General features: G+C 33.7%; 1 protein-coding gene across 1 annotated transcript; it reads right to left on the bottom strand.

Moving 5' to 3' along the window:
* Nucleotides 1-14,957: 14,957 nt before the first annotated feature.
* On the bottom strand, nt 14,958-16,545 carry LOC110640823 (fasciclin-like arabinogalactan protein 4). The gene has a single exon (XM_021792341.2). The coding sequence runs from the start codon at nt 16,371-16,373 to the stop codon at nt 15,063-15,065; it is 1,311 nt and encodes a 436-aa protein (XP_021648033.2). The 5' UTR covers nt 16,374-16,545; the 3' UTR covers nt 14,958-15,062.
* Nucleotides 16,546-17,576: the final 1,031 nt, after the last annotated feature.

Here is a 17,576-nt window from a genome sequence, read left to right on the forward strand (position 1 = left end):
CAAATTCAATATTTTACTAGTTTTTCTACGTAAATTCTTATTGGACCTTTTTTTTTTTTAAATCTCTTGTGTGTCATCCAGATGAATTTTTTTTTTTTTTTAAAGTCTTCTGTAATTTCCATTCCATTAGTTAATTTCAAATACCTTTTGGACCCAAAAATTGAAATGAATTATAATTCAAACACTTCCTAACACAGTAATACTACTCTTCCACTTCAGCATTTCTTCATTATCATCTCATTTCACTACCAAGCAATCAATAACATGTTTCAATTGCTCATCATTTAGTACAGTGTATTCTATTTGGTTATTAATTGATTGCTCTTTCGTGGGTTAAAGATCTATATATATCATCAATTACTTAACTTTAGCCAACCTTAATCACCTTTTCCCCCTTGGTTTTACTTATAATTTTACTATGACATTCCTTATTAAATGTTTGTTTAGTGCTTTCCAATCATGATCTCCTCAACTAAATCTTTGTCATTAACAAAATGCAATTACAACTATTACTACTAAATGGACATCATCATAAACTTCCACTATAGGCATCATAAGAATATATAAATCATTTTATTTTACATTTCTAATTACAATAGTGATAAGATTGCTAACATCATTAGGGTGAGATTATTTTAAGAGTAGATGTCATGATTCTAATTGTCGCAAGGTATTTTGCAGTCGCCTGGACGAACACTCACCGAAGTGGGAAAGAGTGAGGAGTCGCCACTTTAATTTTGAGGGAAACTAAAGAAAACTATTTGTGAAAATAAATTAAAATGAAACTACTTCAAAAACAGAGATTCTAGGTTTGGGGTTCATATACGGGCGGGGAATGTGTTAGGCACTTCGCCTCGTCCCTCTATGAGGGCAAACAGATTTAACATTATGCTCTTTACAAATTAAAATCGATAGTTAGGGGGGTTAGAATGATGATGTTAATCCCTTATATGAAAGGGAATATTTGATTTTTCACTAGTTCGGGTTACCCAGATACATAAGTACATGAGACGACCCTTAGTGAATTGGTGTTGTGCAGCGGTTTTTGGTTTAAGGGATTGCTTTGCATATCGTATTGTTTGAATTTAAGAGAGTCCCGGTAAAAACCTCTCCCGATCTCTAGAGGTGATCTATTTAAAGTTTGAGTAAGGGATCTCGGATAAGAACTCTCCTCCGATCTCCACATATTCATTAAAATTTTGGTTGAAAATCGAATAAGAACTCTCCTCCAATCTCTTTAAATAATTATTAAAATTTTCGATTGAGGACCGGATAAGAACTCTCCTCCGATTTCTTTAATTATTTATAATTTGATTGAGAATCGGATCAGAACTCTCCTCCGATCTCTTTAATATTCATTGAAATTTTTGATTGAGAATCGGATAAGAACTCTCCTCCGATCTCCACATATTAAAAATTTTGATTGAGAATCGGATAAGAACTCTCCTTAGACCTCTTTTATTATGTAATTTTAGAATTTTAATAAAGGATCTCGGATAAGAACTCTCCTCCGATCTCCTGTTTTTTGTTTGGATGAGGATTGGGTAAGAACTCTCCCCTAATCTCTTGAGATTTAATTACGGTCGTATATCGCAAGGACCTTAGACTAAGGGTTCTAGCATCCGAAGATGCTGAGAACCCGAATAAGGCTTCTCTTAACTCATTGGTACCTTATAACTAGGTAGGGGATACCAGACCGAATTTTTCACCGATCTCCTATGGGATCGCCTTACCAGTACCTTTCGACAGGCAACATCCGATCTCCTTCATTTGCTAGTCTGGGATCCGATCTTACTCCAATCCCCCACTATACCCAGTTATCTTCTGAGCTAGCCTAGTGGTTCGACTTCATAATTTTCCTCCGATTTATTATTCAAACTTCTATTATTTTAAAGAAACTCTCGTGTTAAGATACAGTTATCAACATTTTATCAAACTACCTATACGTTACCCTTAACCAAAACACCTACATTTGAAGTTAATAAAGGCTAAAAATAAATAACATGAACTGATGAACAAAAAGGTAAACTCAAGAGAATAACCACCCTCGTGGAACTCCTTCACATGTCATAAGCTTGACGAAAATTACGAGCATGAAAACAAAGAAAAATAAAAAAGGCTTGATAACACAACGGTTCAGACGCTCACCTGTGGGGAGTTGAGTTTATTGAGCTAACTATGGAGTCACAAATATTACAGAGCCGCGTGCTATTAGACTGGGGACTAATGCCGGCCTTGAAATAGAGAATACCAAGTTAGAATGCAGTCGAACCGAAGTAACAGTAACCGAGTTGGAATGAGATGGAGTTTGAAAAATAAAAAGTGGATATAGATATGATGAAAATAAACCTGAAACTGAGAGATGGTATCACTGAGTAATGAACAAACTGAAAATGAAGAGTTTCAGTATTCAACACTCCTTTAATGGAAATACTTTAGAAAACTGGTTTCTGAAGTTTTTCTATTTTGAAAGTTTAAAAATAGTAGAGTAGCAAGACTGAATCAAGTTTCAGAGCCTTTCCACTATAATCACCAACCCTTTTTTCGTCCTCCCCTACTGTTTTTTTTCATACAGGTATTTATAGGGAACGGGTGCTCCCAATGAGGGGTCAGGATTTTCTTTGAGGGAGATGGGAGATTTGGATTTTAAAGGACATGTTCTGATGCCTAAGAATTGAAGAGAATCAAAATGAATGGCTGAGATCCTATTCAGAATATTTGTCCTTTTTCTTTTCTAATCCAACGGCTCAAAATCTTTTTTCAAGGGAGATCCGAAGGCTGGGAATAAAAGGCGCCGGTCTTGTCGTCTTCTTTTTGATCCAAGGGCTCCGGACTTGTCCTTACAAGTAAGATCAACGGTGGAGATTGAGATGTATAGGATGGTCATGACATGTCCTGGCACTTGTCAGTAATGTGGGCGATTCTGCAAATGAGGTGTGCGGTGCAGATTTGATCTTGTCTGCAACGCTTTAACTACTTCGACTCTGATTATGACGACAGTTATTGAAAGTTGTCTCATCCTCTCCTTGCTTTCCGATCTCCCACCCCTTCCGATCTTTCCATCACGACCTTTTCCAATCTCTCATGTCGGGCCCCTCTCCCGATCTCTCTTATTCCAGTACCTTCTTCTCTATCCGGGTTGATTCAGTCAAAGCATTTATTACTTCGGTTACCGAGGCATCCGCTTCGATTTCTGCTAGTAATAAATGCTCAGACCTTCCCTATATATATACCTTCAACGGGAGATTTCTCCCACATTTCATTCCTTCCTATTTCCATTTCTCTCTTTTTCTGTTTTAGTTTTCTGGTAACATTATGGCCACGGTGACTGCTTTTGATCTTTTTTCGACTACTTTCTTTGCTCCCCGACTAAAAATTTACAACCCCGGTGATCAAAAAATCATGGTAACCGCTTCTGATGACAGTGAGAGAACCGGACTAATTCACCGATCCAGATCGAGAACATTGATCGTACCGATCTCGGGTCGATCTACCGATGTAATCTGTGAGCCGATTTGAAGACGCTAATTAAACATTGGTGATCGCCTTGAAGTTCACTTGGCTCCTCACCACATCGCGATAACATTGACGATGACCTCTCCTATTACCATGAGAGTCATAGTCACCCCATCTGAGCTGTACATCTATCCGAAGTCGATGGCTGATTTCCTGATCAAACACAACTTTTGATTCAGCCACGAGACTAGGCTTTGGCATAGGTCTTTACTAGGTAGGATGTACTGCCAATCTCTAGAGATCGCCCAAATGATGTAATCTGACCTTTAATGTAATCCGACCTCTAGAGATCGCCCAAATGATGTAATATGACCTTTAATGTAATCCGATCTCTTGAGATCGCCCAAATGATGTAATCTAACCTTTTGGAAATGAAATCTTATTTTGACAATTATCATTTTGTTATCATTGTATTGGTTATTTTCTGATCTCTAATGTGTTTATTCGATCCGATTCCTAACTGAATAGCTCTTAGTTGATCTGTAATTCTAAACATCTACAATCTGTCGATCTTTAACCAGCCGATCTCCAGTATTTATTTATGGAGTTTCTGGAATGTTCTTGCGACGTGTCAGAAAAGCTGGCGAATCCCGCTAACTGATGTGCCGCTTGGGACACTGTGAGCATTAAATGCGCAGACGGGTATAAATAGGGGATGGGTCAGCCAGTTGCTCTCTTATGTCATTTTCAGCATCTCGCGAGTGATTCCAAAATTTTCTCATTTTTTCAAGTTCTTCCGACACCGATCACACTCCGGTAAGGGTTTTGATATTTCTTTTAGTTAAATTTTCTCTTTTCTTTGAAAATGAGCGGCGCCGAGGGTCAGAGAGTGGCGAGCCCCCCTTCCGTTCATGTCTCGTGATTGTCAGATGAAGTTGAAGTGGTTGGACCAAGCAGGCGATCTTAACCTCCTAAGACCTCTGTTTTAGCCCATGGTCAAGCAGCACCCTCAAGACGAACGCATTCCTCAGGGAGAGAAGGCCTTCCCGTGGATGAGCTGCCGTCAATCCTTCAAGAAACCAATCTGCAGATGATTAGCTAAGAATACAACCTTCGGACCGACTCATACGAGCTTATCAGATGCCACGGTGATCTCTGAGCCGATCATTTCTTCGAAGAAAATGATATAATCATGATATACGAAGAGCAATTAAAAGCCGGGCTGCGGTTCCCTCTTGATAACTTCTTCAAGGAAGTTCTGAAATTTCACCAAGTATATATAGCCCAGTACATCTGAACTCATGGCGAATCTTGGTAGCCTTCAGAGGCCTCTGCCAAGCTAAGGGACTCAGTCCTACAGTGAAGGTGTTCACTGAGCTACATAGGCTAACTCATCGAAAGGACGATGAGTACTGATTCTTTCAGGCGAAACCGCATTGCGGGCTCTTTACCGATCTACCCTCCTCACTGAAGAATTGGAAAAATCGCTTCTTTATTTTGAGGAGTAAGATTCCGAATGATTTTGAGGGTTTCCCACGTAGCTGGCTGCATCTAGGCCCATCACTTCAGAAGCACATCGCCCTGAGTAGGGAAGAGGGCGCAATAGTAATGGAGCTAAAGGATCAGGCGGCCAATCAGAAGTTCTCCTGTTTAGATGCGGGCATCATTAGATGATGCAAGAACGCTTTCTATATCTCTGATCTCTGGGCCTTAGCGAACTCACTGACTTTTTTTTTGTGCAGGTATGGCTAGCGGCGAGGCTTCCAAAGAGAGCCGAAAGTGGAAGAGGGAGGTCTCCAGGAAAGTGAGGGAGATGAAGCGTGCCGAAGCCTCACAGACGCCAAGGCACGATCCAGGAGAGATGCAGGGAGGCTCATCTCGACCCTCGAGATCGCCGATCCCTGAAATAGAAGTGGTTCAGTCTCCTCCTCGATAAGAAGAGCCGCCACCACCTCCGCCAGCTGCTTCGAGTGCGGAAGGGGGTCCTTCCCAACCCACTTCGAGGACCCTCTCCCGCGGCGCTAAGGTCCTGATTCACTCCCTGGAGAAGAACCGATCTGTACGGGAGAATCCGGGCTTGGCAAAGGTTCTGGGGGCTTCCATCTGCCTCCAGGAGGATTGGCACAGGTTGACCCAAAGCAACATCGACGATCTCCTGACCCAGACGATGAGCTTGAGCGTGGAGAGCTTAATGAATCAGCATATCATCAGGGAAAAGGCTTATCATTTGAGACAGGAGATCCGGAAGGTGGGTCAGGAAGCGGCTTCCGCCCGAGCCCAACTTTCATCCGCCCGGGAATATATAACTGAAATTGAGGGGCGGATGAAATTCTATGAGGATAAATTGGCCAAGCAGGCTCATGCTCTTGAAGAAGCTTGGGCGCTCCGAGCTGCTGATGTCTCTCGCCTCACTGAAGAACTTAGAGCGAAAGAAGTGGAGGCAGTGACGAGGGAGGCCAGTGCTTATGTGAACGCCCACGGGGACCTTTTGGCCGAGCTCAAGAAGCGTTATCCCGAAGAGGACTTTTCCTGGATGGTGGACCTGGCTCCCCAAGACGAAGAGGAGATCGAAGAGGAGGCCGAAGGAGATAGAGAGGGTGAGCGAAATGTAGACTTTGAAATGAAATGAAGTTCTTTCTTTTGTTCAATGACTTGATGAGATCGGAAAGTATCTAAGTTGTGTAAGCGTCTGATTGTTTGAACACATTATGACACCAAACTTGAAAACGATTATTAATCTATGTATGAGAGGTCGGAAAAATATTGTAAGCATGAGATCGGCCGAGAACAAACACCGAACGGAACTTAAGATTATTAAAATTGGAAACCTGATTTGAACACTTAAGATTGGAAGCACCCTTAAGCCGGATTGAAACCTTAACTTTATTGAACGATTATTCACAATATCTATAAAATGGAGGTCGGAAATAAGACTGGATGGCACGAAGACTTAATATCGGTTGGATTTCGTTTGACGAGAGATCGGAAATGTGATTGACTGGCCATGAGACTTTGATAATTGGTTTGAGAGATCGGTGAGGATTTGGACGATATGGAGACTTAGCATTGGTTTAGTCTTTTTGAAGAGAGATCGATAATGAAGTGAGCAACATGTGGACTTGGCATTGGTTTGGTCTCTTTGAAGAGAGATTGGTACTGGAGTGAGGGACACGGAGACTTGGTGTTGGGGATCGGTTTCAAAGTCTATTGATTTCGGGGGTCGGTCAAAATATGGTGTCGACACTAATTTTACAAATGTAATCTATTTCTCTAAAGTTAAAAATTGTGAACTCATAAAAGCTTGTTTGGTATTAAGGTTTAGTGTTAAAAAAGCATTTTTTTTTTATAAAAAAAAATCATCATTTTAGATATGGTTAAAAAACAATTCGAAAAAAATATTTTATTTTAGGATTCTTCTGATTAAAACATATTAAATTTAATTTTAAATTAATTTTTAATACCCTTTAACTAATATATTTAAGAAAATATTTTTCTCAATAACAATTTTAATAATAATATCAAAGAAGCTCCAATCTTTGCATAAAATTACTATAAATATATCAATTTGTTGCTATTAAGAATTTAAATAATTAATAAATTTTAACTTAATGATGTTGAAGTTTATTAAATTTAGAGATAATACTGATTAAATTATAATTTAATTCATTTTAATTCATACTTATATAAGTGATTATATTACTTTACATATCAAAATAATTAATTAAGTTAATATTACAATTGAACCACTTATATTTACCTTATCTTTATATTTTCTCCATGTAGGACAAGCATTCCCAATAGAATCATCTCTCATACCATAAAATCTTGAATTTGAATTCCAATCATAACTAAATGTTAAAAAAAAAAAGAATAAAAATAAAAGTTCTTACAAATAAAAATGTAAAGAAGGAGAGTTAGGTTCCCCAACCGACCAAGAGAAGATTATTTGAGATTTCATAATCTTGGACTCAATCTTCAATAACATATCCATGCATTAGAAATGAAGTATATGTTGAGCATAAGTTTAAGATACCAAGAAACTTCTATCACACTTCTAATCTACAAAATATACACATTTATTATTCATGGTTTGGTGCATTGACTCACCAAGTTGGAAAATTAAAACAGTCTTGCTTTGGATCATTAAATCCTGTCTTTGATCTTTTTTTATTTCTTAATTAACATTTAAATAATTTAATTATAATATCATAATTTTTAAATTGATAGAATTGATAGAATAGAATTTTAATCTAATAAATTTTTATTTTATTTTATTTTATTTAACCTTGGTTGATCTTTCACCTAATACCATGTGGACCATTGGCTGTGCTGGCAGCATGCAACTTTGTTGACTTGTAATGGTGTCCTGTCCACTTTCTTTAGAAGCATAGGCTTGTCGCCTACCAAAGTTTTTCTTTATTTATCCAATTAGCCACCTTAGCATGGAATTTCTCAATTTTATTCTTCTCTTTCTTTTTTATATAATTAATTTCGAATAAGATTCAAACTCAAAGCCTCGTAGTCATGAAAACGGCTTGTGTACCTCTAAATTAAACTCATTAATATCCTTCTCTTTCTTTTCTTTCTAATTACTCTTCTCTAAACTTAGCTTTATTCAGAAGGCTTTTATCTTAATTTATAAAAATTAACTTTTTAAACTTATAAATATTTAAAATTTTAAATAATTACATATTTAATGTGTTTAATAAAAAATAGTTTATAAGTATATTTATTATTAAAATAATTAAAAAAGATATTAAATGAGATTTATGATGAAATTTTAAAAATTAAATAAAAATACTAAAGTAAAATATTTTATCAAATTAACTTATAAACACATAAGTTATAAGTAACAAAATAAAAAACTGAGTCCTAAACTTATTGTTTTTAACTTATAAACTTAATTTATAAGTTTAAAAATTATTATAAATAAATATATTAGCTTATATTTAAAATTTATAAGTTGATTTTAAGATAAATATCCTCTAAATAAAAAAAATTCAAATCCCCACTCCTCTGCCAAAAAATTCTTGTTCTCCTAATAGAATTGATTATTATTTTTATTACTTATTATAATATTAATTAATAAAATGGAAATTTTAATGTTGGTTTCCATTTCTCTTCATTATCAAAAGTCAAAGAAATGCTTACAAGAGTAAGTTAGAAGGGTAGCAAAAGGGCAGATATAATTGGCATTATCTAATTTTTATCACTAAAATATATTAAAAAAAATCAATTAAGATATAATTATCAAAATTTATGTAAACAAAATCAAGTAGTAGACTATAGGCATAGTTTAGCTTTTGACTTATACCCATAATTTCTGGTTTCAGATTTACACAACCAAATAAACAGCAAACAGAATGTTGAATTTATTGACAAATGAAGGATAGAAAACTTAATTTGCAAGTAAAATTATTATGTGTTAAAGGGAGTTAAGTAAAAAAATCCAATTAAATTAAAAAAAAAATTCAATTCCTTCAACAAAAGATATTTTATAGAAGAAAATGTCAGCCATTAAACAAACACAATCCCAATGGTTTAACTAAAAGGAATCTATATTTAGCCACCATGGTCATTTTCACGAAGCTATCATCACCACTTCCTTTCGACCACCATTATCCACCATTATAATGCCCACTAAGCCAGTATTCCATTATTTTGCCATCCACATTTTGGTCCTTATATTTCTCGACTTGGACTTCCCTTCGCTCTTTCCCTTTGTAATTTTTGTTTCCACATCTCCCCTTCTTTTGCTATCTTTATTGAGAAAAAAATATATATTTACTCCATTTATTTTAATAAAATTAATTATTTAATTTTTTATTTTAAAAAATATATTAATTAGTTTATATATTTTTTTTTATATTAATTTTTTCTTTCTTTTATATGGGTGTGAAAGGTGATGATTCTAGTGAGAAATTAATACAAGATAATATTATCAAAATAATATTCTAACATTAGTAAGAATATAGGATATGGAATCAATTGATTCTCATATTTTCAGTTTTAAATTTTTCTTTATCACTAAATTTATTCATTTTTTTATTAGGTTGAATCGAGTTTTGGAAGATTTGATCTATTTCATTGATTAGGCAAATCAAGATTCAAAAGGATACAAAATCTCAAATCCGATTTATGATATTATATGTCGCAAATTTTGACCAAATCCATTAATTTAAATTAAAATTGCTTCATCTAAAAATTCTATATATATAAAATTGACAGTGTAATTAAAGGTCAGCTCCATAATTTGATTAAAATATTAAATTAATAAAATTTAATATTTTAATTTGAAATGAATCAATTTTTTTTAGTAGAGAGATTGAGGGAGTGAGACTTAAACCTAAGTCTATCAGAGAAATTATACATTTTTAGCCATCGGACCAAGTAAGGTTAGACGGATGAGTTAGAATTACTTTAACACGATGTATTTAATATTTTTAAATACAAATTGAAAATTTTGGGTATCTAGAAGAGATTAAACCAATAATCACGTTTGATGTAGTAACATTTTATTTGAAGTGAATATATTGATCAATAGGCCTAGAAAAGGTGGGATAACAAAGAGGAAATTGTATTATAAATCCCTATTTATATGAAATGATAAACCAATAAGATGTAAATAAATGTATAATCATATATTTATTGAAATTAAAGAAAATGTTGATTGATTATATAAGTAATTAGTATTTTATTTGATTTACTACATATGTGTTCATACATAATTGATTTTTCATTTCATATAAATTATCCTACATGAAATTAAGATAATGGTCTATAATTTGTCAAACAAAATAACCCATAGTTTAGATAAGGATAAAGAATGATTTTGAAACTCAGACCAACTCGATCAGTTGAATTGTGAAAATTGAAAATCAGTTCATCAAACAGTTTGGTTTACTCGCACATCATCAAAATTAGAAAAAAACCCGGTGAACTAACTAGGTACTCGTTGACTCATTAATGATTTAACGGGTTGAGTGGGCTTTCATTATTTTTTTTTATTTGACTAATTTAATCAAAATGACATTGTTTGTTAAATCTTTACTATTCAACCTTTTGTTCTTTAATTTTTAAGTTGGTATTATATTATAGTGACTTATTTTGAATGTAATTTATATGAACAATTATGTATGTTTATTTTTTTAATTAAATATAATGTAAAACACGAGTTGTTGACATTTATATTAAATATGATGATTTATATTAGAGTGATAATATTATTATATAAAATTTTATGTTGTAGTCCGATTCGACGTTAATTTAATTCTGATTGAATTTTAAATATTTACTCTCTATTTTCATCTATTTTTAGACTGGGTCGAATCTAAAAACAACGAGATAAAGAAAATCAATTATAAAAATGTTGACTATTTTGAAGTTTACATTTGTTAATTTAGAGTGTTAATTAGGTTGGTCTAATGACACAAATTAAAAGAAAATTTTGGTTTACCCAACTAAAGGGTTGCTGCCTAAATTTGAAAATGTCTAACTTTACCCTCCAATCTTCTTTATTTATTTATTTATTTTGGGTTTACTTCTTGTGAAGACTTGCATTCATTTGAATGGAAAACATGCATGAAGGCTTTATATATTATAAAATTACAAGCGAACAATGAGATCATTGCTTTAAACTAATCCACATTCATGGGCAATGCAAGAATTTAAATCCTAGACGAAAGTCTCAAATGATTAAGTCTCAAATGATTTTTTTTTTTTTAGTATTTTTGGCCATTGGATTAGATTAATATGTTGATTTAATGGCAAAAAAATTTGTGCACTCATAAAATCATACCCATTCAAACCAATTTTTATTTTTTGTTTAAATATTAAAATTTTATAAGAATTTAATTTAATTAATTTATTTTTAATTAATTTTTATATTTCAAATAAAAATTTTAATTCTTTTTAATTTAAAAAAATAAAATAAATATAATTATATGATAATTTATTGAATTTTTTGTCACCAATAATTTATTTCAATGAAAGCTATTAAGATTTTTTTCCCCATCAAGCATTTCAATCTAGAAAATTAGAAAGTTAAATCAATTTGATTTAATTTAATTCATCAATTTGAGGATTTTTTTTTGTTTATTTTGCTAATTTCATACTTAATTTTAATTATATATTTTATTTTTAATTCTAATTTAATATCTAATAACAATTAATTATCTTCTAAAAAATTAACTAAAAATAAATTATTTAGCTCAATTTGATTCGATTCTATTATTTAAAAAAAATTAAATCTAACAGAACAAATAAAATTTGTAAAAATTTAAATTTAAAATTAAATTAAAAATGAAATTAAAATTTTAAAATAAAATAAAATAAATTAAATCAACTCCACCAATTTTTTCGATTGTACTGAATTTTACTCACACCCCACCCCCCCCACCACCCCACCCCCTTTATCATATGATCTTGGCGAAGGATGTAGCTCTCCTCTTCAGTCTTTCTCATAAACTTCTATTACATTTATTCTTTTTTTTTTTTTTCAAATTTCATCAACCAATTGTTCTTTCTTAGAAAATTAAATCCAGTGATTAATTTTTGTTTAGCCCAAATATTTTGTGGGCTGGAATATGACCCCAAATGCTTGTGTAGATTATGGGTTATGGGGACAAGAATTGTGGACAGTTTAGGCCCACAATGACACGATATTAGTACAAAGTGCAGCTGACTTCTATTGACAATTGCAGGCTCTTGGTTGCTTCTTTGTCTACACCAATGGGCCAAAAATGCCTCTGTTTTTCGGCCGAATGACAAAACATACTTCCTCTTCTTATCATTTTTCTTCTCCTTTTTTATTGCTCCCACCTAACATCTTTCTCTAGATATTGTGGCTTCAATTTCAATCCATCCTGTTTATATTCAAATGCTAAGGAATTGTTTGGGTCTAAGAAAGAGTTCTCGAGTCCCAGGGCCTGGCCAGGATGCTGATGATTGGCATAATCAGGCTTTACTTGATTAACTTTCTTGGCTTTTGGGGCTGATCAGAGACCCATCAAAAGCCAGTGTCCAGCATCCAACAGTGTTAGAAAGGGGATCTGAACACTGGAACTGTAGATTCCCCTGATCGAATGGCATTGGTCACACTAGATCTGGCCGTACACTGCCTACCTGTCCTGCAAACCCTGTCTAATCAACATTTAACGGCATAGATTTACGACAACTCTCCCTTTTTTTAGAACTTTTTTTCTGACTGATGATTATGGGCCCAAGTCCTGTGTTGTTATTCTCTCTTCCATTATACATCCTTTCTTTCTCTTCAATTAAATTAATATTATTATAATTCCATAATTCAAAAGGGCAGCATATGTCATAGAGTGATCACAGTTTAGAAATCATCCATTACGATTCTTGAATTATTAATTTAATTTTAATAAAATTATAAATTTGAATTAAATTATTAGAGTATGATTTAAAAGATGATTTATAAATTATTGATTTTGGTATGAGCCTTAGTTTAAATCAGTTTGAAGGCTGGTTAGAAAAAGGACAGTTCAAAATAATTTAAAGAACGATTTGAAAGCGATTTCCTTTCAAATCTAGGGACAGTTTAAGAATAGTTTAAATAAAAAAAATTAGAGAAAAATTTTATTGATTCAGAATTTAAGTTATATTTATAAAAATATTTTAATTTTTCTTATAAATCTTTTAATCAAAATAAAATAAGAAAAAAAGAAAGAAAATAATTTATCTTTAAAAAAAATTTAATAAGTAAAGACTTAGACCTGATTAAAAAATTTGAGATGAAATTAATTTTTTTTAAAGAAATTAATAAAAAGTGTATAAACTTAATTTTACCTATATATCCCTTTAGAATTTAGAGGAATCAAAACTTCTAGTTCTATCACTTGCCTTTTTTTTTAAATTATATGATAATTGATAATTAAAAAAGTATAAAAGAGAAAACAAAATTAAAATAGATGGTATTCGAAATTTTATTGAGAATTTAAAATAATAACAAAGTAATTGAGATAGTATTGAAAATTTTAATAAGTATATAAAATAATAAAGTAGGAAAATTGAGAGAGTATTGAAAATTAAAAGAAATGTAGAAAATAATTATTTAGAGAATTTGAGAGAAATTGAAAAAGTGTTAAGAATTGAATAGAGTATAGAGAATAATTGTGCAAAGAATTATGATATATATAAATGAATTAGGAGTAAGGTAACATATTTATTGAATTTTTTTTTACATTTAAATCGCTAGTTTAATCCTGTTCGGAGTAGAGGGTTCAATTCGGTTCAGAACCACCGGTTTACAGTTTCTGAAAAACATGAACCAAAATCAAACCGCAGAATGAAAATTTAGGTCTGGTCCAAAGCCGGTTTCGATTTTGACCAATTTTAATCCCATTTTGATTGAATTGATTCCGGTTCGGTTCCGGTTCAAAACCGGACCGTGGCCACCCCTAATATTTCCTATCTCATTTACAGCTCTATTCCAAAACTGAAATGAAATTTTAATGATTGTGCTACAATTTGTTATAAAATTTACATAGCTTGCTCCAAAATTCGATTGAGTGGTTTGAGTATTCAGATGCCTCACATCTATACATTTGAATTATATTCAGATTTATAATGATTTTCCTACTTTGGTTTGAATGGTTCATTGGAGAACTTTATTCGGATGGCTCGGCTTGGGCATATAATTCTTAATCCTCAAATGGCTCTAGTTGGTTGTTTATAGCCGGGAACCTCATTGGGTTGGCCGCAATCGAACCACTCGGAAATATTCTTGCCTAATATTTCAGGGATTTTATCTAACTCTAGATTCTCAAAGATTGCAAGAAAAAGACTCTTTGGTGTTTTATATGAGGTAATGCAGCTTCAGGCTTCAGGTACATCTACTCTGCTAAATTGAGCACTCTCCTCTCTTTTGAAGCTTACAAGCGCATTAAATACCAGACTGACTTAAGTGTCGAGTGATTGACTCGAGTGTCTAGGGACTAAACCGTCAGATCTCAGTCTCACTTTGCAGGTTCCAAACAACAATAGCATCAAAAACCAAAATGAAAATACCAGAAAGACAGGGATCTGATTCCATTTTTTTTATAATTGATAAGCCACTTTGATTACTGCTGAGCAGAGGAGATTTGTGTAATGTAGTGGAAAAGCTATAATTGATAAACCTTTGGAATTTTCCTACCAGGTTGCTCCCAGCCTGTCAAAGGCAGGGCCAAATGCCCAAAACTCAGCATCAGAATTGAGAAATAAGAATTTTGAGGTTCTGGAAACGCCACAGAGAATTCAAGATTTTACCTGGAAAACAATCACTTTTTCTCAGACACAAAAATAAAACAATAAGCCAAGAAGGCAAACTGGGTTTTGATGAATCCCATTGGGAATCTAAATTTTAAATCCCAAATTTTCAACAAAACAAGGCAAACAGAAATTAGTGTTTTTCTTATACAAATTATTGAAACATTGACATAATTAAATTAACAATTAGACATCTCCCTCTAGAATTCCAAAAAAAATAAAGAAAAATAGGAAAAAAAAAACTGGCTGCTTATTTAGCCAAATTCAATCACCGTGTACAAATAGGAAAACAAAAATGGAAAATCATTAATTATCAGCAAAAATAATTAAAAAGCTCATATTGCTAAATACAATCCTGTACAACACACAGCAAAGATCAGGCTCTGTAATCCATCAATGGCCGGTTCAGCTCTGCCTCCGGATTTCATGTCTTCTCTAAAACCTGGCGGTGACGACAGATGAGAAGGCTGCCCATCCGATCCGGGAGCACTCTCTGGCGATAGAGAAATATCCGGTGGCTGAGCGGCGCCCATCACGCCATTTCCAGGCTTGCTTGTCGCTATCGAATTCTTCCCAAAAATCTCCCTCGGCAACAAAACTTTCGACACCCCAAATATCGCAACTGGATTCTGATCGATAACCGTTTGCGTCACCGATGCCTGAACTATCCCTGAATCGATTGCCACCGACCCATTAACTCTCGAGATGTTGAGTGTGTAGCTACCAGCGCCGGTGGCTTCCGTGGCCAATGTGGGCTGGACTGGGTTCACAATCGACTCGAGGGAACCCAGTGGGTAATACGAATGCAAGACATGGAACTTCAAGACCACAGCTTTTTTGTCAGCTGGTAGTGACTGTAAGCTCACGGTGGCCGGCAGATCTGCAAAAGCGGAGTCTGTTGGGACAAAGAGAGTAATTCCGGCGCCTCTTTCATCGGCTTCAAATTCATCCACCACCCCAGAAGCCGATAGCATCGATGCGGCCACAAAAAAATTATGCCCATCTATAAGTGCTTTCGTTATGTTTAGGCCTAATGGAGGCCGAGTCTCCGATGCCATGAGATTGAACCCATCGGGGACTAAAAGGGAATTAACAGAAAGGATGGAGATGTTGTATGGACGGGTTTTCAACAGAGACAAAACGGTGGCGTTTGAACCAGAGTAAGGGGACGGAGAATTGATGGTGACGGTGTTGGTGATGGGATTCCGGGTAATGTTAACGGTGCCGGAATTGGAGGCGGCGCGTCCAGTGGTTTGAAAGAGAGTGGTAACAAGAACACCAGTGGTAGGGATCTGCTGGAGGTCAGACCAGGAGAAGTACTGCAAAAGGACATGATAACGAAGGAGGTCGGCAAGAGAGAAGGGAGAGAGGTGGCGCGTGATTTCAACGGAGGCGGAGAGATACGAATTGGGTACAGCTAAAAGAGTGAGGGAAGAGCGATGAGTGAGGTCATAAGCCAAGGAAGATGTAGAGGAAAGAAGAGCAGTGAAGGAGGAGAAGTCAGGGTAGGAAGAAAGGAGGGTGGTGATGTTGATGGCAAGAATGGGAGTGGCGGAGGATGAGAAGGACAGGAGTAGTAAATAAGTGAATGTAATAGGGGTAAAATGGGAATTAGACATGGGGAATTTCTTCTTGAGTGCCACCATTTTTTTCCTTTCTTTTTCTCTGCAAGAAATGGTGGATCAAGCAGAGAGAAAGAGAGAAGAGGTACAGTGAATAGTGAGTAGAGAGAGAGTGTGTGTGTATGTGAGAGAGAGAGAGAAGGGATTGACGAGAGTGAAAGAAGGAGATGTTGAATATTTGATTTTGGTGATAAATGATGCTAATGATGTGGATGCACTGAAAGTAGTCAATTTTTGTTATTTATTTATTTATTTGTAATATAATGGATATTCCTTCTCCACTCGCCTTCAAGGCATGGGTTATACACTTGCTTTTTTTATTTTTATTTTATTTGTAAGCTAATTATTAGATTTTTTTTATATAATATAAAAATACCTTTGGTGAATTGGAAAGCATGGTTTAATATCAAGAAAATTTAGTGACACTCTAATTTTTAAAAATATTTTATTTTAATAAATCAGTTTTATTTTAATAATATTGAAATAATTATAAAAATTATAAGATTTCGAGTTTAAATCGCAGTTAGATCTAATTTATTAAAAAAATAATTTATTTCACATTTTAATTTTTAAAAAATAAATTAAGTAAATCTTATAATTCTAGTTAATATCAAAATTAAATGAAAATTTAGGTTAGGTGAAAGTGTTATTAGGCTTTTTAGTAAAGATTTGAGGATATTTTATGCATTCAATTTATTTAAATTTATTAATTTATGAAAGTTCAAAGTGAAATAAAATATTTTTAAAGTTAAGATTACTTAGATCAATGGTTAATATAAAATTTAGATTGAATTCTTAAAGAAAGTATTATTGAATGACAACTATGAATTCTAAATAGATTAATACCATAATATATAAAAAAATAAATTAATTTATGCATTTAACATTTAATTATACCACAATAATTAATAGGGAAAGGGATTGCACTAAAGAGTTGATAACTTCAGGTGAACAAAAACATTGTGGAGATAGAGCATTTGATGAAGTGGTAAGAGTTGAAATTGTAGAGGGAGGCCATTATGAGGAGGGATGGGAAAATTGGGAATGAAGTGGTAAATTTATGAAAATAATAAACTTAACCCACTTTTATTAAGCTTTCCATTTGAAGAAATCATCATTCACCTTGCATACTCCTCCACATGGTTATTATTATTATTTCTTCATCATGATATCATAAGTCAATGCATCATTTTGACACATTGTATTAGAATTCATCATATAAAAGAT

The sequence above is a fragment of the Hevea brasiliensis genome, chromosome 6, assembly GCF_030052815.1.
Source record: "Hevea brasiliensis isolate MT/VB/25A 57/8 chromosome 6, ASM3005281v1, whole genome shotgun sequence".
NCBI lineage: Eukaryota > Viridiplantae > Streptophyta > Magnoliopsida > Malpighiales > Euphorbiaceae > Hevea > Hevea brasiliensis.

Coding starts and splice junctions, on each gene's coding strand:
- LOC110640823 (XM_021792341.2), bottom strand. CDS start 16,373: ATGGTGGCACTCAAGAAGAAATTCCCCATGTCTAATTCCCATTTTACC.